This window comes from Biomphalaria glabrata, chromosome 4 (assembly GCF_947242115.1).
Source record: "Biomphalaria glabrata chromosome 4, xgBioGlab47.1, whole genome shotgun sequence".
NCBI lineage: Eukaryota > Metazoa > Mollusca > Gastropoda > Planorbidae > Biomphalaria > Biomphalaria glabrata.
In genome coordinates, this window is record NC_074714.1 from 49,662,382 (window position 1) to 49,686,489 (window position 24,108).

Below are 24,108 nucleotides of genomic sequence, written 5' to 3' on the forward strand. Positions count from 1 at the left end.
AAAAACGATCGATCCACTCACTTAAAGGACTAAATTACATCAATGAACGGAATAAAATAGACTATATAGATTTAAATGATTCACATTTACATCACTTGAATTTTGACATAAATTGAATATTTACCATAATCAAATCTAAACTTTCTACTCTTTTCATGACAAAGCTAAGTTACTATCTTCATACCTGATAAGACATAAATGCCACATAAAATTAAAGATGCTATATGCCTTAATCACTGCACAGATAATTACAAATATAGGTCTTTTTTTTTTTTTAACTCACCAATAGTGAGAAACTTGTACAATAGCAGATACTTATATATCTAATAAAATATATGTAACTAGATACACATTGGCGTATTACTATTTCTGTATTTGTCTTAAGAATCATAAGCTAAAAAATGTTTCAAACATATTGCTATATAGAAATATTATTTTACCAGATACAAATAAAATAATAAGATACTGATGCTTGTCAATCTAAATGATAAAAATCACTAGAACTGTCTGTTGTGTTAATGGTTTCTATAGCTTTGGTCAATTTTGGAAAAGATCAATGACCAACTAACTGACTGCACATATTCTTATGGTTACCTTAGCGACTAATGTTTCTGCACTGCTTCTTCTGTTCTCCAACTGTCTGGGTGATAATGTCTGCTGCTGCTGGACTGACCGAGGAATTATGAGCGGGCCTCGTCCCATGGACCTGTGAGGGTGCGTGATGCCGTCTGTCACAGAGGGCGGGCTGGTGTGGCGCTGCTGTTGGGGAGTTTCTTCAGATACTGTCAAGACATAAAAAAAAGTTAAATCTCTTGTTTCTCTCTCTATTTTGATTTCATAGGATTTCAAGTAGAAATACTAAAAGTGACAACAAACATATTCTTTAAAAATAACAGAATTTAATTTGTTTTATGTCAAAGTGTCAATTAATATGTCAAGAAAATGTCATGAATAACATAGCTGTCCAGCTCATTGCTATTTGTAAGTCAACTATTCACACAGCACAAAACCATGCCTATTGCCTAGTGATACATTCTAGTCTCTCAATATACCCTTAGACTCGTATTGAGAATCAAAACAAATTCTTTTGTAAGCATGTTTTCTACATGTGCATAATATGTCACTATTATAAAACCTTAATAAGCACACAGTAGCAAACCAAAGTTTAAATTAGAACAAATGTTTTATTAACCATTAAATAATACATTTTTATTTTACTTTTTTTTTTTATAGTAAAAAATAAGAGTAAAAAAAAATAAATTTCAATCTACTGAAAAAAAAAAAAAAAAAAACCTAAAGGAAAGAACTTAATTTCTTGTATATAAAATAAAATGGTGTTCTGTAGTGGGCAAACACTTTACAGTCTGGCTTTATTACATTAAACCTTCCTTGTTTGTATATGTTTTCTCTTGAACTTGATAGAGATTTCCAAATAATTGAACTTTTATAAAACTAAATGATCTAGATGCTCAAGTTTTCCTAATTATTATGTTCCCTAGATGTTTGACATCTGGGTAATTTATGTGCACAGAAAAAGCAATCACAAGATATTGAGAAATCAGTTACAGAAAACATAGGTTAGTGATCCAATTAAAGAGATCAACCTGTGGACTAATGCAGGTTGATACAGTACACAGGTCTATCATGTTAATGTCTATCAATAGGACTTAAGACGTAATCATCTTCTTTTTTGAAGTAACTCTGTATTTTATAAGATAAAATAAGAATAGGTTCTATCTAAAATCTAGTTTCTAGGATTCGATGCATATAGTGATACTTTATAATGTGAAGGAAGTTTTAATACATTTGATAAAGAAAACAGCAGCAAATCAATTCTATTTAAGTATAGGAGATAAATATGAAAAAACATTGGTGCTAGAAGTGCTTCGGAAGAGTTTTGGTGCAAAAAGTGATTGATTATATTCATCATGTGATTGGGCCAGCAAGCAACGGGAACCAAATATTTTGTCAAAGTAGATGACTTTTTAAAAGTTTTAATAATAGTAATTAAGCTTCATAAAAAAAAAAAGAAAATTAAGTTTACGTTAAAAAAAAACAAACAAAAAACAAAACACAACAAAATAAAATTACAGATAAAAAAAAAAAAGTTTTTGAACAAAATGATTTAAAACAAATTGTATAAAACAATTGCTTATTTGACTTTGTTTAAAAACTAAAATAAGTGTTAATATAGTTTTTATTTTAGTTTTTATTAGTTAATGTGCAAACTTGAACATTAATTAGAGGTAACTGAGAAAATCTGCAAAGAAAATATTTAAAGAGTAATAAAATTCTTTCAAAAAAGATAACTTTAAAATTGTTTTTAAAATTAATATTGACCCATTCATTTAATTAAAAAAGAAGGCATTTGTAAGCTGAATAGAAAAGTGTTAAGATGGAACCCTATGAATTCTTAACTATACCTCATATAGATTTGGTTTTAATTTTTCCATAAACTTGTCACAAAAATAAAATACAAAAAGAATAAAGCTGAAAGAAAAAAAACTTTGAAAAGAAAAAAAAAAAAGTTGCAAGCTTACTAGACTCTAAGCTAGTCAAGACAAAGCAAATCTAAGCTAAAATAACAAAACCAATACCCACAAATAGAACAAAATTAGTAACTGATGGCCTCTAGAAATTATTATACTCACTAAAAAAGTATTTTAAAAAAATTGCTTCTAGTAAATAATAAATACTTGCTACAAAGTAATAAAAAATAAAAAATAAAATAATGTATAATAATTTTATTTTTTTTAAAGGCTAATTTTTTAATTATTTTTTTTTTTTGCTTTAAGTAAGTTAAACTTTAATTTAGATTTTAAGTAGGAACTTTGATTGTACTTCATTTGAATAGTTTTGTTAACAGAATCCTATATTGGTTAGACTATTACTGACTAAAGAGTTTGACCATACAGTGGACATGTCTACCAGAGCATAGAGTGACCGCTAGAGTGGGGGACAAATGAACATGGTGCTAAGGGTTGGTTTATACCTCCAGTTGATTTGCGGCCCAGCTTCCGAAGGAAACTGACTAATCTTCCACCTGTAGCATCAAAATATAGTTTAAACAAACGGACATGAAATCTAAAAGATACAACAGCTAGATAGTTAACATAACTGAACCAATTCATCAAACTGAATTCTGAAACTATAAGTCCAGATATCTTTATTTATTTATCAAAGTCAAGAGATGATTTTAAAGTAACAATTCATACTAACAATGAAAGAAACATTTTACTGATTGTAAGAAAAAAAAAGAAAAAAATTGCAGGCTTTAAAAACAAATACAAATTAAGGTTCAAAAACTGCTTGATCAGTACTTTGACTAAAATTCAACTGACCTGAAGAACTTTGCTGCGGCTGTATGGATGGATGTGAACCTTCATCTTGGTCCGATAAGTTAGGTGCTGACAGAATCTAAATGGAGAAGACAAAAGATAATCAAGTATTATCTTCAAGAGATAACCCAAGTATCATCCTCAGGAGATAATCCAAGTATCATTCACAAGAGATTTTTAAGTATCATGCTAAAAAAAAAATCACTTGTTCTTTTTATCTTATATTTTTATCATCTCAAACCCATAAACAAAGGACTAAGAAGCAACTTATTTTCAATTTTATAGCTACATGATCAAACATTAGTCCTCTTTCTTATACATCTAAACCAGTGAGGACCTCATTGTGGCAGGGGTGGGTAACCTTTTTCTATCTATTTATTAATTTATATATACACTATAGTAAAATATGATAGTTAACTATGTAAGTCTTTTAATTCACATTTGTACAGTATTGTAAATTTACATTAGAACAAGAGCTAGCAATTTTTTAAACTATTTTTGTGAATTTTTTAAAACAAATTTTGCTATTGTCTTTTACATTACATTTCACCACAAATGTACAGTTGTACGTAAAGTAAAATATTTCACTGTTTTCACTCATGCTTAATGTTCTGGAACTGTGGAACTTGCTTATTGCTTTCAGTCAGTCAGCATCCGCCTCTTCTTATACATTTTAATTTGTAAACAAGAAAATACTAGTTCACACATGTATGTGGACCCAAATAATGAAAAAGTTTAGCAAAGTTTCTAAAGTGTGGAAATGCAACTTCTGGCCCCCCAAAAATGACGTGTATAGTCAATGTTTCTTTAGCCTCTTCATCAAAGTATCATAAGTTTCAATAGTTTATATAGATATTTAACATTTTTTAATTTTAATATACAAGCATTTTGTATATCAATAATCTGAGGTCACACCTAATATTTGTAGGACTCTGCGGGTGCTTAAAAATGCTAAGGAGGGCCACGGACTGTAATTTGCCCACCCCTAATCTAAACAATACCCATTTATTAGATCAATCAATCTAGTATGATACAACTAAGCTATTATCTAGTAAGAAAAGGCTAAGTCATTATCTAGTGCAGTGTTTGTCAAACTTTTTCCTTAATGGAACACTTCACACATTCTAAGTATCGGAACACTTTGCTTATTTTTTAGAAAGGTTAGTTCATTATTCCAGTAATTTGTGGAATACCTATTCAGGCCTCATGGAACCATAGGGTTCCACGGAATCCAGTTTGGGAAACAAAGATCTAGTGAGATAAGATTTATCTATTACCTCAGAAGGGATCAAACTATCCTTATGCTACTTAAGGTACCTGGTTATTGTGATGGCCTGAGAGTCTCATGGGGTGGCTTGTTCTCATCAAAGGATTCTCATCACTACCTTGCTTTCCGATGCAGCCCAGCTTGAAGGATGCACCTTTCCGACTTAACCTTCGAGGGGGTGGTGTAGGTGGAGTCTGTTCCCGCTCAAAGTCACTGTCTTCTTGAGGCAAGCTTGTGTGACAAAGAAAGAAAAAAAAGGTAAAATTTTCTTAAAGATAAAAATTGTGACAGTTCTTTAAGTTGGTCGCATGTATAGTCAGGAGACTAACATTTCTTATTTATCCTGATTTATAATTAATGAATTTAAAGTTAAAATATGCAATGTAAGTAATTACAGAAAATTCAGATTAATGGTTCTGTAATGTCTCACAGAGATGACAAGTTTACATTGTATTTGAATTGAGGGTTTCTTTATTTAAAAAATAGAATGAGAACCACTGGTCTTAAGCTTCAAAAAAAAAAAAAACTCAACCTACTCTCGATAGACATATATGCCATGTTTTTTATTGGATGGACTGGCATTGAGATTGTTTGGAATGACAGGATGAGGCACGTGTCCATCGCCGACTGCAGGCTTGTCCACAACAACAGTGTCCAACTCAACTTTGGCCAGCTCACCTCCTTCCTCCACATCCTCAAACTGGTCCTCCTCTTCCCCCTCATTGGCGTCATGGAAACTTTCATCAGCCGGTTCAATGTTGATCCTGGTGTCGCTATGGAAACAGAGACAACACAGGATAACCAATGATTTCTAACTGTATTCTACACTGCTGAGACAATTTGTCATGAACTGTGTAGGGTGTATAAGATGAGGTGAAGGATGTGAGATAAAAATACATGAAATGGGATCCTTACATTATTAGGCAAATTTATATTGGTGACTACGGACGGTAATGACCATTTATTTTAATGAAATAAAATGCGTTTAGCTAACTTGATGCATCTAGACTGAACATCAATGCCAAGGAGACAGAAAGCTGCTTATGATACAACTAATTATGTATGATTTTAATAAGGACACAGAAGACATATTGTCAGCAAATCCTTGTGATTAGGACACAGAAGACATATTATCAGCACAACCTTATGATTAGGACACAAAAGACATTGTCAGCACATCCTTGTCAACTTTTTCATTAACAAAGTTATATTCACTCTTTCAAACATAAATGGCTGCCTGGTGGTGTGGTATGTGCGCTGGATTGTTGCTCACTCATCTCGATGGTCACACCCTGCCTGCTGACACCCCTCATCATCATGCGTGAGGTTTGGACGAGGAAGTAGATTACCTTCAACTCTGAAGGAACATCCGAAACATGTAAAACATTAAACAAACATTAGCTTGAGCAGTTCAGAGGATTTGAGACTTATTTTCACTATTCCATCAGTCCTCTCCTGGTAATTTAATTTAAAAATTAGTTTCAATGCTTCTAAGAATCTACAAAACACTTATTTGTAATGGCAAGAGAAAAGGCAGGCAGATTTTATATAGTGTTTTTTTTTTTTTTTTTTTTAATTTCCTTAAAAGAAAAATTTCCCACTCATCCAAATGTTCACACAATTACACGGCAAACTGAAACAAGTAAATTTGACTTCACTGTTTACGATGGGTAACAAGACAAAAAAGAAATAAAAGGTTATACATTTTCAACTTACCTAACTTTACTGGGTCGACGCGACTCATCTTTGGGAGGTGAAATAACGGTTTGCAATAGGGTTTGGTTTATAATTGGCAAGTCTTGGTTCAGATGATTGCAAGATGTGGCACTACCAATAGTCCCATTCATCTAAACATGAAAAAATTGTGGAGTTTGGAGTAATTATCATTTTCTGTCCACAGTACGTGGCAAATAATCTTTCTTTCCTTTAATCTTAAGAGCTAATATTGTTCACTATTTAGTGGTATACTAAATTAGCATATTTTGTATTTCAATAAGCTATTCAGTTATATCACATCACTAGCACAATAATTCAATAGTTATAAATAAGTGTAAGAAATAAGTAATTTTTATTTAAGTAAATCATAGTGAGAGTGAGCTAAACACAATTGTTTAACAAAATAAATAATTAAAACAAGGGGAGTTAACAACATTAATTGAAAATTGAGCTTTTTACATCCATTTATTTAGTTGGGAGATAAATTCCAAGGCTAATGTAAGAAACAACTTGGCAAAAAACAAAATAAAAACACGAAATCTTGTACTTACCCCTAGCATCTTGGTGGCTGCTGTACTGACAGCAATGATGGGAGATAAATTAGAAGTGTTATGTCCCTTGGTCCCTTTCAGAGACTGAGTTCTATTTAGGAAAGGAAGGATAGGACGTACTCCTGCCATGGCGCTGACAACACTTCCAAACAAGGAATGATTTCTCTGAGAATGTTAAATACCAATTATTAGAAACCAAAACAAAACATGTTCAAAGGAGTAATCAGTCAGCAAGAGCTCTACGTATTAATCATACATTTGTATTTAATGATAAATGTCCTCTTGCTAGTGTTATAAATAATAATAATAATAATATAAAAATAAAATAATAAATATAATTAAAAAAGATTTCTGCTGTTAGACACAAGGCAGCCGAGGTTTAGATTCACAGCCTTCCTTCCAATGTTCCCAACCTGTCTGATGATTTCTTGTTTAGGTTGCAGTTATTCATCCAATACGACAGAGGCTATGTGTGCCCTTGGGAAATGTTTTTAGAGGTAATAGAGTGCTTAAAAAACCACTACCACTTCTCCCTGTGTCAGCTTTGTCTTGTCCACCACACGTAGGACAAACACATCTCTTAAGTCAATATCTGTGGTCAACTAGCGACAGGCAAAAGGAGAACTAGGCATCGCCAACTCCATTATGTGGATGTAACTACATGGGTTATAAAAGCAGAGGACATAACTATGAACTATTTTGAAGACATTGCCCTAGACTGTACAATGTGGGGAGAGGTACACATTGCCCTAGACTGTCAATGTGGGGAAAGGTACACATTGCCCTAGACTGTACAATGTGGGGAGAGGCAAAAGTAAAGTTCCCCTTTCAGACCTCACGATTTAGAGGGCTAATCTAGATCATTTGTGGGGTAAGGAGTGGTAACAAGAAAAGGTTTGGACAAAGAGGAAGCAATGAGCATTGTAACAAAGAAAAAAAAAGCATTAAATAGGAAAAGACTGGCTCCTCTTGGCTCCCAAGACAGGTGCTAGTTTTAAATTTAATTTGTGTGGACGAGAATACTTCTACAGAATAAGATCCTATAGAGACAAGAAGATTTTTAAAGGCTCTACAAGATGAGTCAGTCTTTTAACAACCTAAGGCAGCCAACAATGAAAGGTGACATTGAAAGCAAACAAAAACTAACTCTATGCATCGGCTCCTCAACATCTTTGTCCAGAATTTCTTCTTCATCCAGATTTCCTGATATGGCTCTGCGTATTTCTGGTCCAAGATCATGAACGGCTCGAAGACCAGCCTAGTGCAGAAGAAATAGTTTTAGAAATCAGAAAATTTTATTTCAAAGTAACAGAAATGGGCAAAACATCTAAATTGTTGATAGACAGACAATAGAACAAGAATTAAAAAATAGAATAAGCTTCCTTACAAGAGACAAAAATAGAAACAAATCTAACCTGAAGAGCATTCGTGTGTTCTTGACCCTTTGATATTTTCACCATCTGTTCCTTTCTCTTCTTGAAGCGTCGGAAATAATCCTGAATAAGGAACGTGGCATAGAACTTTCCAACTGTGACATCATCATCTCCTAAAAATTAAGGCCAAGGTCAGTGTTCAAATAATGCAAATATTCAGCTCGTATTTTTCAAAGACATTAACTCCTCAAACATTTAACTTATGGTGTCAGAATAAAATGTCCACGAGAGAGAAACAAAATTATCCAAAAGGAACCAAAGATCATGCTTTTTGAGTTCCTTGAACTACAATGTCACAAAATGTTAAGTGCTTTACACGTGAAGAAAGAAAGCAAAATCAAAGAATTAAAACTTTACAACATAAATATCAAAGTGTTTCATTCTGAATCCAGAAATCTACATTTACTTTGGAACAAGAATGATAATATTTCCACTACAATGCACTTACTATGAACTCAAATATAAAATTTTCAATTTAGATACTAAACTCTAATTACAATAACATTGAACCTAACAAATGATTCTTTACATCAAAGTAGAACAAGTCACATGAACTGAATGGCATGTGAAATAAATTTACACACATGGACATGTGACAAAGTCTGGACTGACAGCAAGGAATAAGTTTGTTTTACATGTTTCAGATGTCTCTTCACAATAGAAGATAATTAAATCTTAGCCCAAAACTTCGCAAAGGTCAGCTTGTGAATTGTGGCAGGCAGGGATTGAACTCAGGGATGATCTTAATACAAGTTCAGTGTGCATACCACATGACCAGCTGAGATAAACAGGCTTCAGAGGACCACGACTAAGTGACAGTGTGAAAAACAACAAATCACAATAAATGGTGCATGGCAGTGCGAAGGAAGACAGAATACAACTGGTGAGGAAAAAAACAACAACATTGATTTCTAGAAACTTAATTTACCAAAAGACAAACAAACATTGCCAGATTTTTTAACAGTATGAGTCAAAATAAATATCAAGGAAATGATAAACTAAAGTTGACTAGAAAATATACTTTTTAATTAATTTGAATCCAATTATGTATAAAGAAGAGACTCAATGGGGAAAAAATAAAGTTTTGTAAAATCACACAACTATTCTACATTTTAGAAAACTCAACATTCCCAAACACATTCTTTTTTTTTTTTTTTAAGTATGAGGATAAAAAAAAAAGAGGGGGGTGGGTGCTTGAGAAAAAATTATGTTTATAGCTGGGTATTCTCAGCTAATTCAAATGGTGGGTCTACAATGTTACAGCCTACAAATAGGATTTCAAACATAAGGAAATGCAAAGAGAAAATATTTGGTAGAATCAATAGCTCACTCTGAAGGAGGCTTGATACCAACTGAAAACTGAAAATAGATCTGCAGCAAAAATAATCGACAAAAATGAACATTGAAATTTTGAAGACTGAAGAGCTCTTGCTTAATAAAAGTTCAAAACTTTCCATATTTTATTTTTCCCATCTTTTTTTCTAGGCTGACTCCTTGATGTTGGTTTAAAACTTATTTTTTGTATTCCCCACAGGTTTTAATGAGAAGTCTTAACTATATGTCTTAATGTACATGATTGAGATGATGATTAGCAAAACAGTTTTTGAGGCGGGAATTTTTTTTCCCCCCTAAAACAATTGTTAAATGAAAAAGGTATGAGAGTTTTTATTTTATTTATTTATCTTTATTTCAAAAATTTAAAATACAAATAAAGAGAATTGTTTTTTTATGCAGATATTTAAATTGTGATTTGTACCTGAAATAATAACCACAAAGGCATATCGAACTTGTTACCAGCTTATATTAACACCATATTACTACTTTGCCTGATCAAAGATCAAACTAAAATGGACTAAGAAAGTCAATACAGTCATCTTCCATTTCATTTTGTGGGCCATCATCTCAATTTGTACATAAAAAATTGCTTCTATTAAACAGTGGTTCTCAAACAATAGAAAATAAGAAATAGGCCTAATAGTAATGAAATGGTATTTACTGAATGAGCCCCAGTATGGACAATTGCTTCCAGAGATCAATAAATCTGTCTACTTCGAGATGCTAATGAGATTAAGTTTTAGAATATGAGAGCACTGAAAATAGGTTGAGAAAAGGTGGGTTAGGGGTTGTTGATCTAAACTGCTATTAAAAACAGAAAGTTGCTAGAGTCTGAAATCAAATCAGGGTCTCAAGCCTCTATGATTGAATGCTGACACAAGTATCTATTTAGAAAAAGGTTTTATAGTCTAAAAAAGTCTACAGTTAAAATTTTTTAGCAAACAACCTAATTTTCTTCACGAGGCTTATTTCCTTCTACTTTGTACTTTACTACATAAAACAAAATTAATTAATTTTGGCTAATTGATTTACTAATTGTTTGTTTTTAAATTGATTCATGTGTTGTCATCAATAATGAATAATTATTGTGCAAAGTTTTAACCTTGTGAGTTGATATAAGCTTTGTAAAAAATTAGAAGTATCTGAGAAATGTGCAAGACATTCTTGAAATAACATTTAAAAAAAAAAGCAAATAGATTGATTTATTTACAAAAAAAAAAAAAAGGGTATAATATCTGTCAGAACTAGGAAATCAGCTCAACTTGTAAGAGGTAATTATTTAAATAAAATGTCTTTCAGTACTTTTAAAGCTTGACATTCTGATATCAGGTAACACAATGAAACCTTACATTACACAGAAATGATAAATCTACATATTTCTTACTGAAAAAAATCTCAGTGTCTGGACTTTGATGCAACAACCCAAAACAAGTTTCCGTGTTTGAGAACCACTACTTAATAGAATGTTAACACAACTGACAAACAAAACCTGAATGTTGCAATGGTGCTGTAGTCAATCATCTACTAAAGAACCAGGCTGCCATGCGTTAGCCTAATCTACTTACTACCTGCGGGGGGGACCACTTGATCTAGCAGCTTTGGACTAGTCCGTTTCCAGATCTTCTTAATGACTGCCCGAAGCTCTTCGTTGGCTGTATCAATGTTGCCCTCAGTCTTTATTTTCAAGGATGTGCGCACAAGGGCGAATAAGGTGGCGTTGAACATGACTGTACCATCACTATTCAAAGGCATGTTCATGCTGACAAGTCTCTGGTTAAACAAACAAGATCAAGATTTGAAAACAAAAACTATCCATTCAATAAAATTTGTATTTTATCATAGAAAACTGTGCAGATCTTCATACCAAGCATGTGATTTTTATCTTCCAATCAAGTTTGAGGAGAAAGAGAGGATAAAGGTAAAAAGGTCAAGAGGAAAAAAAAGGTCGGAGGTAAGTAACCTAAAAGACTCGATGAAAAGTATGATAGAAACAGAATACATATTTTTTTGCTAAGCTTAAACAGAGTTGTAACACTTAACAGAATTTGTTTTTAAGATAATCAATGTTTTCTGGATGTAAATATTTTCATTGTCAACCAAGTCATAAACTAAGTTTAAAGGAAATGGAGACTTCACATATCTGTAAGATATATCCAGCGGAAAACCCAATCCATTAAAGACTCCTCTTGCAAAGATAGATAAATATCTTGTCTTATAAAATCTTATTTTTAAAAGACAACATGTTAGTAGAAGAATCTAAAAGCCTTGAAATAAAAATAAGGAAAGAACACTAATCTTAAAAAAGACAATCTAAAAAGAGAGGTGTACACATCATAACCTGCCTAACAATGACCTAGATATTCACCTCCTCCAGTATAAAAATCATTGCCTAAAAGTAATAGTTAATAACAGTTAATATAGGGGGTGAGCCTATGGTGCACAACATTGAAGACAACCAAGTCTAATATGTAATTAATGTTTACAAATCAATCCAACATTAGTTTGACTAACCTTGCATGCAACTCTATGGGGACAAAGTTTCCCAAAGCCAAGGGGAGGTGATATCTTTCTGAGCAGAGTTACCACATCCAAGTGTTTTATTCGACCTCTGTGAACACAAGACATGGTAGATTAGTTCAAGTTGAATCCCACGAAGTGGGAAATAGTGAAGACAGTATATCTTAGTTTTCTTACTTAGCCTCAGGGTCGTACTCTGACCACAGACGCACAAATTCATCCAGATGGTGAGGCCCAAGAATGGACCAATCTCTGGTCAGATAGTCAAAGTTGTCCATGATAACAGCAACAAACAAGTTGATAATCTGAAAGACAAATCCATGAGATCACAGTAAGTGACACTCCACCTCTTAACCAGCCTACATAAAACTGGCACATACAATATGAATTGTTTATTAGAATATGCATACAATATGTCTACTAAATTTTTTATAATGAAAGTGCAAGTGGTTGAGGGATTGTAATTAAATCTACTTGGCATTTTAAAACTTTGTATATATGATAGAATGAGAAAACAGTTGATTTCCTACATTGTACAAGACAGTGTTGTACACCAAACAGTGGGTAAAACATCCAACTACTTATTCATGTTTTTTAAAATGGTGTATATGTTATGTAAAAACTTCATATAAAGTTTAAAAAAAAAAAGATGACCTTGTGGAGTGTCACCAGAGAATGCTGACCATGTCCTTCAAAACTGAATGACACTTGCCCCAAAACACCCTTATAGAATATGGAGAATTGCCTGATTTGGAAACTACAGCACAGTTCATCTCATATTTTGAACTAGTCATCTGAACACTCCAACATAACAATGAGAATTAGGAAGAATATCCTTTTAATGGAATTAGGGAAATGAATCTAAAGGGAGACTACTTACCAAAAAGGAACAAAGAATATAAAATGAGATGAAATAAAGATAAGCAAACTCATTGCCGCAGCTTTCATCTGTCTCCTTAGCTAGAGGGTCACATTTAACTTCCTTTTTGTTGGAGCAGGCCAGCATGACGTTCTGCCAGGACTCCCCTGTAGCCGAGCGGAACAACACCAGGACAGCAAAGTGGAAGTGTTGGAAGTTGTTCATATCATGAATTTCTGTCGACAAGTCAGCAAAGTGGAAGTGTTGGAAGTTATTCATATCATGAATTTCTGTCGACAAGTCAAGTTTGATGCGGCCAAACAACTGGATCAGACATAGTAGTAATATAATGTTAATATAAGATACCAATAATTTACTTTGGTAAAAGAAACCTAATTCATTCTTGTCATGGAGATAAAAACATTTTTGACAAATCCCACAATTATATTTAATTGGTAAAAACTTCGAAAAAAAAATAAAAACAAGAATTTAATTTTTAAACTAAGAATCAATCTACTTCACAATCAATTTGCATTTTTTCTTTTACCAACATTGAAACAACTCAAAATAATATAGAAGACGCCTGAGTCTCACATATATAAGAATCACCAAAGCAAATATTACATTTATTTTACTTCAAAATGGAAAAAAACAACATCATTTCTAAAACATTACAATGCTATGTAAAAATGACTTGAGGTACCTGCATGCCTATGACTGCATAGATAAAGAAAAGCATGACGATCAATAGTGCTACATATGGAAGTGCCTGTAGAGAGAAAAACAACAACAGTCTGTTACAGAAACAGCTAATTGTTTACTTATGAATTACACAGCAAACCTAAAGCTGATCATAAACTATTAGACGGGTTCAAACATTTTTTCTAAAGCTTATTTTATTCAAAAGATTACTGCCCCAACTAAATATCTAAACTCAAGATAGTACTACTAGAATAAAACAGCCAACTCTAAAAAAGCTCTTTATAGTAGAGCCCTGAAAACTCAATAACCTGGCAGTGTTGAAAACGCCACAAATGGCAAAGGAAAACAAAATGTGCTGGAGAATGATATACCCCTATTACATATTGAGTGACAGAAGTCTATCGATACCGCCCTTCAATCTTTTGATAAACAAAAATTAAAGTTGCCAGTATTTGCAGTCAGTTTTCATTAAAGGCAGCTTTTTGTCTTTATAAAGTATTCTTTTTTGGTGTGTCTTATCAGGTACGTTTCTGTACTCTCTGAAATGTACTCATTCAAGTGGTCAAAGTTTCAATGAAATTTTTGATTCATACAACTCATTGTGATTAGATAACATTTATAAGGTCAATGTACCTGAAAAGATTTGATGAAAGTCCAGAGCAATGTGCGAATTCCTTCACCACGACTCAACAGTTTGATTAAACGCATTACTCTGAACAGACGGAAGAAATTGATGCTGATGATTCCAACCTTGGTTTCCTATAAAAGAGAGATGCAATGGATAGATTAAATCCCATTTATTAACAGTCAGAAAGTGGTGTTGCAACTCTTTGAACTGACCACTAATGTTGATACTGATTTAAAAAGTAAACATAAACAATATATAAGTTGAAAATAGCATCAGTATAGCTCTATGATTTATTGACCATGACCCCAAAACATATCACATGACTATAAGAAAAGTAAAAAATATAATAGATGCATAGATGATTTGATCCTATGAAAGGTTCAATGTTAGCATTAACTGTTTCAATCATGTAGAGAAAACAACAATGTAATAACAAAAAGTTTTCTTCAAATAGATAACAATGGTAGACATACTCTGTAACCGAAACAATAATCAAGTTTAATAAAATCGAATTTAATATTAAGATTATCTTTAGTTTCCAGCAATGTTTAGCACAAAAGTTTGTTTTTTTTAAATTTTGCTTCTAGCTTAAAGACTACTGTTCATTTTATTAATGGTAATACTATTGTTAATTCCATTCCAACTTTTCTCGTTCATGCATTTAACACATAAAACACTGTTTTTGAGAATCAATATTGAAGATGTTTACAAAGAACACAAAAACGTTCTGTGGGGGAAAACAATGTCTAAATACAATGTGAATTGGAACTGGACAAATTACGGGCTCAGGAATGTTTTCTATTCTTGTAATGAACAAGGGGTACAATGAACAACAATAGACATAAGAAACGGACAGACATCTATGGATGCAATCCTAAGCCTAGGCTTTCATCTGCTCCTCACCAAGTAACTAAAAAAGACAGAAGGGAGACAAGTTGATACAAGCTGATCATCTCTTCGTAACATTTACATTGGTAGAGGATTATTGTACCAGACAAAGCTCAAATTTTGTTTGAGAAATCATTGGCAATTCTTCAACTCAGAAATGCAACAGTAATCACCAGGAAATGTGGCCCTGCCAAAATATTTTGTTAACAGCAATGGGAAAAAAAAACAATTAAGTTCATGTATCAACTTACAAAGAGTACATGAATAGAACAAGGACAATTTTTATCCCTTTTTGAAACACAATGTAGACTTCCATTGTTCTTACATATCTTCAGACACATTTCATTTTCTTTTTAAATGCCTACAGTTTTGTAAAGAATTGAGAGGTCAATTTTTGGTTGTTTTTTTGTTTTTAACATTCCTTCAAGGATTGGGGCAGGCTTGTTTCCAGCTTGGAACTATTTTTACCACAATCCTAAGTACATACCACATGAACAGGCAGCCACATAGTCATGGAAGTAGATAGAATGGAATCTAATGGGCCATCTATCTAGAGTTGTGAATGTAGTTGCAGTATGTAATATAATGAGAACAGACCAATTGGGACATCAGAGCCTCAGGCCAGTTGCTATTTTTGTAAATGTAAGTTTTGGTTAAATAAAGTATTAATGAGTATTCCAATTGTCATTTATTCTTTCGCTATAATTATAATTTGTGTAATTTTAAAGTACTTGAAACCCAGACAAGTACCTGCCAACAAACCCAGAGCAAAAAAAAAAGATAATAATATGCATTGAAGAAAAAAATAAAAAATTAAATTTTGCTAAATTTTGTAAAATATCAATTTTTAATGTGTTCTTATATCTAGTGACAGTTATGATAAAAATGAATTACCCTAGTTAATGTATATTCAAAATGTGAACACAAGTAGGCACGGTGTGTCTAGATGTTTTACTTTTCAAGAACTAATTTAAAATCTATATGTAGACAATTATATAATTAAAAGAACCAATTTATTTAGAAATAGGTTTAGGACTATTGTACTTTATTACATTGCTATAGAATTATTTATACTATTATTATAAAGTACCTAATTATATTTTTTAAGAACTAATAAAAGTATGAAGTAGCCAATGGTATTTGTATTGATACTATTTGTACTAACTACTATACACAAGTGAGATACTATTGCACTCTGTGACATATACTACAGACACACTCCAGTTTAACAAGACACTTTAGTTTTAGTGAGCTCAACGATGGACCCTAGACACTACAGAGAAACTTGGAATTAACAGAATGACAGTAATATATATATATATATATATAAAGATGCAAAAGCTTATGTTCTTTTATGTTCAATACAAAATTATGAACGAGAAAAAAATGAAGCTTAATGTTTCAGTTAATTAAAAAGTTAAAAAATTATATTCAATCTTCAGAACCAGTCTACTATTTGATCTACTATTTGATTGATTATTTGATCTACTATTTAAACTCCTTGTATGACATCACTTAAGGGAAACAAGAATGTATACATTGCAAACATACCCAATTAGCATTAAAAAGAAACAAGATTTTCAAGTACATTTTTTATCTTAGTGGTACTATATTTAAACTAACAGACAAGGTTTTCATGTCACACAAGCAAACATTTCAGACATCTATCCTTTAATAGGCAATTTGAAAAGTAGATTTTAATACATTTCCTCTTCACATATGTTTGAATGTTTGTAGTGAAATAATGTTTATCTAGATATTCTGAATTCATTAATTGGATATTAATCAGTATAGTTAGTCACAATAAAAGTCACTTAAATCAAGGTTCTTTTAATCACATATAACTATTTATTTCTTAAAATCATTTTGAATCTTTTCTATTCAACAAAATTTCATTAATATAGAACTACACAAATATTTGTATGAGCAGTTTTTGCGTTTACTCAAGAACGCTCTAAAACTACAATCTACCCAAGACAGTTTAGAAATCAAATATCTACAAAATAAATAATACAAGGTGAAGGCTACTCCCAATAGTACAAAGCATGCAAATCTAGAAGGTTAAAAGGCAGCATGCAATCTGAATATACCAAACTTGAGGGGAATAAAAAGTACTAGAACAAAATCTTGACTACAATCAGAGGAATAGAAAATAATTGTTTCAGCATTTACAGAAATATAAAATTTTGATTTCATCATTTTTGTTTCATCAAAAAATAATTTTTTTTAAGATCCATTCCCTGTTTTTAATTTACTTACAGACTCTTTCTCAGGCTGCATGTTGTTCAAATGAAATATTTTGAATAGCCATAGTAACTGATGCATAGGAAACAAACTATCTACGGTGGAAATATTTATTTCTAATTTCAAGATTGAGCTGAAGATGACAGGGAAAGGGTTGGGGTTGGTGGAGTCAAAAAGGAAAGTTCCTAAATTCATGTGATTTCAAGATACATGGGGACTATGGTGGCTGAGTGGTAAAGCGTTTGGCTTTCACAGTGAAGGTCTTGGATTTGAATCCCTGTGAAGACTGAGATTTTCTATGTAGGGCACCCCTGATTCTAGCCAATTTTAATGGGTACCTGATATTAGGGAAAAAGTAAATGAGGTTGGTCATTGTGCTGGCCATGTGATCCCCTTGTTAACTGCGGGCCACAGAAACAGATGACCTTTACATCACCAGCCCCACAGACTGCTAGGTTTACTTTGCTGTTTCTTAACACAATTCTTTCTTTTGACCATTAGCCTAACAATATATTCACAAAGATTTGCTGTGAGAATATTCAAGAGTAAAGAAACCATTCAATATTTTAGGAAAATAGAGAAATAGAGTCACAAACTGAACAAATAAATACTTCAAGGGAATTTTGACACGTTTAACTAAATCTATGCTTGTGGATGTACAACTATTTCCATATGACACTTTGTATTTTTAAAAGTTGCTACCCCAAGTTGTGTCTCTTATAAGAAAACCTTTGAACCTGCAGTAGAGTTTATCAAAATTTTCTTAAAAACTGCATCATTAAATCTCCAAATTAGTTGCATGTAAACACATAATATTCAAATTATTGTACATTTAAGACTATGATCATCAACATTTGTAAAAGACTGCAGGTTAAATGTTTTAACTTTTGACAATGCCAACGTTGATTTGAATCTATTAAACTAAATAGATTTTTGGATTTATAAATTTTGATTTGTGTTGTGTAAAAAAAAGCATGCATTCTACTATAAATCAATATCAAATATTGATTTTTCTGATAAAAAGCAAAAATGTTATTGAAATTTAATCTGAAGAGGATAGAGAAATACAAATGAGCAAAATAAATAATACTATCGGAACGAGGAAAATAATTGCGGAGAGAAAGAGTTAAACAGACTTGTGCCAAAGTAAGTTGTTGAATTCTTCATGCTTGCATTGTTGCTTTCTCTGTTCTACAAAACATACTGGTCTCCAGTTGATGTTTCAAGTTTTAGGAAGGGAGTACCATTTACAAACTTCAATTATGTTTGTAGCTTTGCTGGCACATCATTTGGCATTTTATGTCAAGTTCAAAGTTGTAAAAACAAAAATTAGAGGCATGTCTTAAAATGTACAATGTACAAGCAATGTAGGTATTCATCTCAAATGGTCTGGCTGTATTAAGTTGACTTGCATCAAAAATCGTTGGCAATCATACAAAATTGACTATGAACACAAACATGACTAGCCATTTTAAGTTTTATCAGTTGAGTTGACTGGTCATACTTTAAAAACAAAAAAAAAGACATTTCTATTTCAGAACCGAAATACCACAAGTGATTTTTCTGTTAGTAGAGCAAAAATAACATTAGTATGAAACTTAACAATGAAAAGAAATGAAAGAGAGAAGTGAACTGACTCAGAAAAGAAACAATTCCAGATTGAGTTCCTGGACACATTTACTCTTCCTTTAGGTTCCAAGAAAATTTATCCTTTAAACTCAAGAAAGAAAACAAAACATTGGCATTCAGTGCATGATTTGGTTTATGCAGGCCAGCAATCAGTAGAGAATCAATTAGTTTCATGTCATGTGCAGCATCCATTTTTTTCAAACAATGCTCCTCATCATGCAGAAGTGGGAAGAGGGAGGGCGGGAGAATCTCTAACCCTAATCTCTAACCCCTTTTTACTTGCACACACACAATGAACATACAAAATACAGTCTATAAATAGATGCACAAGTGTCAGAAAGTGAACATCTGTGTTTGAGAGTAGACATGATGAATGGAAGTTTAACAAAAGGACAATGTCTACTTACAGAGAATGTTGCAATAAGGATGTCTATGTAACTGCCCAGCACAATGATAAAATCAAACACATTCCAGGCATCACCAAAATAGTTCTGTAAATAGAAACAAGCTAAATGTTAAAAAAAAAAAAAAACTTTTTAAAAGACAAAGCTTACGTTGAGTGTAGGGAAAATACCATTCAATCAACTCATCTATTAATATTGCAAAAAAAATTAATTACCACTAATTTTACCACTAATTGGTTAATTTTCGTATTGATTCAAAGTTGTCATAAAAAAATTAATAACTGCAAATTTCAACTTGATTTGAGAAAGGTTAGAAAAAAGTGTACAAGAATCTGCTCAAAAAGACAGAGTTAATATAAGCTTTGTAAAAGTCATAAAATTGTTTAAAAAATGTATCAACTTTCACTTGTAAAAAAATATTTGTTTGTAAAATGTTTCACATGTTTTGTATGTTGCTTCAGAGTTGAAGACAATCTACTTCCTAGTCCAACAATAATCTAAATAGTCCATAGACAGTATAAATTACTGGATTGATGTCACTAACAATAGAAACTAATGGCCTTTGTTAATTAGCTTAAGTAGTTGGCTCTAATTTTTTTGCAAATGTGAGTGAAATTAATCCATTTTGAAGTTAATTACATTAATTAACTGATGCTCAAAATAGAATCACAAGTTCAATGTACAAAAAAAGTATTATTATTATTATAATACCTTGAATCTAAATGCAGTCAATTTAAATATGAATTCCAAAGTGAAAACTCCAGTGAAGATCATATTCAAGTAATCCATGGCATTGCTATATTCTACTGGTTGGTTATAGTACTAGATACAAGAAAAAAAGAAAAGAATAGTGATATTTGATAATTAAAAAAAGTTCAATAAAAAAAGAGACGTATTTGTATGACCCACAGTTGATTATTGAAATGACAGTCTACGTATGAACAGGATGGAAAATGAAAGTGTTATATAGCCATAATAACAAACTAAGCATCACGTCTTTAAATCAACTACACCAGAATCACATTGAGAGAAATGTATTTTAATCTTCAAAAATATAAGTTCTTAAGGTTTGTAAAAAATGAGTTTTAAATCTGAAATGAATGCAATCAATTGTAAACTTGTATACATTTCTTGACTTTGTCGCTGATAGAAACAATGAACTATTCTTGACTGCTAACATAATGGCTATTTACAATTAAGATCTAATTCAAATTCAAACAGGATAATTTACCATAATTTTTTATCAAGTTATTTGTAACTGAAAAAACACACAGTGTTCCCACAAACCTTCATGGATAGAGTTAATGTATTCAACATGATCAGTACAAAGATACCATACTCAAAGCCTTGGGATGTGACAAACCACCAGATCTTATACTGCCATCTAGCTTTTGGAATGTAGCGGCAAATAGGTTTCACTTTCAAGGCAAACTCAATGCATTTACGCTGGGGAATAAAAACCAAGCTTGGGTGTAAAAAATTAAAGATTTATACAAAGCTGTTGCTTTTTTTTCATAGTAATTTTAGAAATGAAAAATACCAAGATATATAAAATATTGAAACTATCTTTAATTAGTAAAAATAACAAGCATGTAAACAAGACTCCTGTGAAGCATATGTTTATATAGAAAATACTTACATTTTAATACTTAGATTTTCTTAGTGTATTAGATCTAAGCATACAGAATAAAATAAAGTAAATCCATTGTCTTAATCTCTGACACTCTAGTTCTACTATATAAGCTTTTCTGTTATCAACTTTCTTTATCATTCAAGTGCTTGAAAGCAGTCGCAAAGGGTCAAAACAAGAAATATAAACATCCCCTCAAGAGCACCCTAAGGGAGTTTGGTATTAACACTCATGACTGGGAAATGCCAGCCCTTCATTGTTAATCATGGAGTGTTTTTCTTTTACAAGACATGAGGCAAAGAAGATAAGCATAAGCTAAGAACTAAGAGAAGTTTGAAAACTAAGAGAAGTTTGAAAACTAAGAACAAATGCAGCCTTGTGTGTGGTTGGCCTTTCAAGAATGGAATTAATAGCCATCTTTGAATTTGTAGGAAATTAGATAGTGCTCCTCTTCAATATGTCCAACCTTCATTATACTAAAATGATTACTGTTAGAAGTATGTTAGACTTGAAAGTTCATTTGGTTTACAACTGTGCAAAGTCACCTGTCTAGTAAAACAAAAAAGTTTCACTTTCAGACCTTGCAATTTATAGGGCAGATGATGTTTCAATGGCCAAGGGTTAACTGTCTGCTAGTTAATACATTTTAAAAGAATGACTTTCACTACTGACCAGCACATCACTGTTGAACTTAATTAGTTTTCAATGATGGACATAAACTTGACATTCAAAATCTAGAGAGACGAGGAGTGACCCCATTGTATTCTTTGATTACCTGATTTTTATCCAGCTCACAATTTTTATACTCCTGTTCTCCTTCATTCTGAAATGTCACGATCACAAAACCCACAAAGATGTTCATCATGAAGAAAGCTATAACGATGATGAAAATAAAGTAGAAGATGGCCATCGCAGGTTTGGAATTCTGAATAGGTCCTTTCCCTTCCTCATTAGAATCTATGGATGTGTACAGCAAGCTAGGGACAAAACAACAGAACTGTATCAGAGCAGTGAAGTTAAAAGTAGCAGACTACATTGCACTTGGATGTGTACAACAAGCTAGGGACAAAACAACAGAACTGTATCAGAGCAGTGAAGTTAAAAAGTTGCATTTACTACTTAACACATAGAGACTACATTGAATTGTAACCAAAGTGTTATATCATCTCGTCTTACTCTGGCCAGCCTTCAAACGTGGAGACTGTAAACAAAGTCAACATCCCATTTGTCACATCGTCAAAGTTGAAGTCATTCTTTTCCCACTTGCGGTCTTCAAGTTTTGGTTCTTTTATGTTGCCTGGTTCGTAGGTGATGAACTGACCCCTAAGAGAAATAATTAGAAAAATTTTTTAAATGACAAACGGCTTTTAAATGCTCGTTTCTTTTAAATTGGAAAGAAAATTTCAAGCATGGCTTTCAAAAACTAAGTCTATCCAATAATTATTTGAGACTAATGTTACTAGATCATTGTTTACTATAAAACACACACTCAGACCATCGTTTACAACAAAACACACACTCAGACCATTGTTTACTACAAAACACACACTCAGACCATTGTTTACTACAAAACACACACTCAGACCAGTTGCTTACTTGCATTCTTCCTCTGTCAGCTTTGATTCATCCGTGCACTTTGAGAACATACCCTGCAAGATAAAAATGGACACAATTAGAATAACAACAAATAAATAATTAGTCTAACTTTAATACACAACCCTATTTCCCCCTTTTTTTTTTGGTAGACCATGAACTATCTCTCAAAGTTGACTATATATTACATGATTAGATAGCTATCAAAGTCAAAAGCTTGTATTCTAAAATGTTAACACTGTTGCTAACTCTGGTGTATTTCTTTAAGAGTTGAAGCATTTGAATATTTGTTGATTAAAATCTCAGCACACACACATGAGCTATACAATGAAGTGATGCAGTATTGAGTAGATAGAAGTCTAAACCTTTCAAACTCAATCCGTAAAATAAGAACTTGAATCTGAACATTGACAAGAATGTGAAATCACAGTGATAATTATAAAGATAAATCCAGGGGCCTTGACTGATTCACCACTTAGCTATTACTAATACTCCCATTTGTGGTGTACAGAAAAAAAATCTGTTAGTACTAACTTACTAAGCAATTTTCACAATCAAATCCGCAGCTTTAAATTTAAAAAATTTACAAATTTGTCCCAATATGTTTTTTTGAAACTGACATATCAAAAAGTACAAGATTCCATTTTTAAGAACTGCTCTTTTTTTTATTGTGTATGTGAAGCTACTTTAGTTCAAACCTGCCCAAATGACCGAATGTATGAAAGCAACTCAAAAATAATCCAATATATACACTAACATTAAAAAAATAAATTTCCATTTCAGACACTGCGATCTATAGGGCAGAAGATGTTAAGGCCAATGATTAATGATCATGTTGTTATGTGGCTAGCACAATGTCCAACAGCCATTACTTTCCTAAACTAAAATAAAAAAAAACTCAGGTTCGGAAGCCATGCCCTTAATGACTCAGCCAGCGTGTCCCCCCACATTAACCCAAGTAAAAAGAAGAGCTTACCTTGAAGAGTTGCACCCCCATGACAGAGAACATGAAGTTGAGCAGAAATGTGACCAGCATGATGTTGTAGATAGTTTTCAGGGCCACAATCACACACTGGACGACATGCTGGGGAGCAGACAAGGAAAAGTTTGAACCTAAACAGTGAAGAGAACAAGCTAAAGACAGTATTGAAAAATCTTTTTTTTTTAAAAGTCCAACCAAATAATATTCATGTTTATCTCTAAAAGAGTTGATGTTAAGTTTTTTTTTTTTTTTAATAAAAAGATTTCCTAACATTTCATATTTTAAAAAAATCTTCATACCTTTAGCCCTTTGGCTCGATTGATTGCTCGAAGTGGCCTGAGCACACGTAACACTCTCAAAATTTTGACTACATTTAGTTTGTCTGATCTGTA

General features: G+C 32.2%; 1 protein-coding gene across 8 annotated transcripts in view; it reads right to left on the reverse strand.

Moving 5' to 3' along the window:
• Positions 1-24,108, reverse strand: part of LOC106052266 (muscle calcium channel subunit alpha-1-like) — a 114,089-nt gene that overhangs the window by 9,477 nt on the left and 80,504 nt on the right. For 4 of the 8 annotated variants that reach the window (XM_056028057.1, XM_056028054.1, XM_056028056.1 and 1 more), the window contains 24 exons: positions 24,016-24,103; positions 23,711-23,818; positions 22,738-22,790; positions 22,318-22,464; positions 21,917-22,118; positions 20,799-20,957; positions 20,223-20,333; positions 19,515-19,598; positions 17,494-17,508; positions 14,352-14,477; positions 13,720-13,785; positions 13,038-13,340; positions 12,335-12,462; positions 12,152-12,248; positions 11,206-11,410; positions 8,288-8,418; positions 8,020-8,130; positions 6,873-7,037; positions 6,322-6,452; positions 5,142-5,378; positions 4,656-4,836; positions 3,342-3,417; positions 2,993-3,043; positions 595-782 (listed from right to left, as the gene is read on the reverse strand). In XM_056028057.1, the coding sequence (XP_055884032.1) occupies positions 595-782; positions 2,993-3,043; positions 3,342-3,417; positions 4,656-4,836; positions 5,142-5,378; positions 6,322-6,452; positions 6,873-7,037; positions 8,020-8,130; positions 8,288-8,418; positions 11,206-11,410; positions 12,152-12,248; positions 12,335-12,462; positions 13,038-13,340; positions 13,720-13,785; positions 14,352-14,477; positions 17,494-17,508; positions 19,515-19,598; positions 20,223-20,333; positions 20,799-20,957; positions 21,917-22,118; positions 22,318-22,464; positions 22,738-22,790; positions 23,711-23,818; positions 24,016-24,103 (3,163 nt within the window). The remainder of the gene's footprint in view (positions 1-594; positions 783-2,992; positions 3,044-3,341; positions 3,418-4,655; positions 4,837-5,141; positions 5,379-6,321; positions 6,453-6,872; positions 7,038-8,019; positions 8,131-8,287; positions 8,419-11,205; positions 11,411-12,151; positions 12,249-12,334; positions 12,463-13,037; positions 13,341-13,719; positions 13,786-14,351; positions 14,478-17,493; positions 17,509-19,514; positions 19,599-20,222; positions 20,334-20,798; positions 20,958-21,916; positions 22,119-22,317; positions 22,465-22,737; positions 22,791-23,710; positions 23,819-24,015; positions 24,104-24,108) is intronic. The other 4 variants (XM_056028052.1, XM_056028055.1, XM_056028053.1 and 1 more) reach the window with 4 other exon arrangements.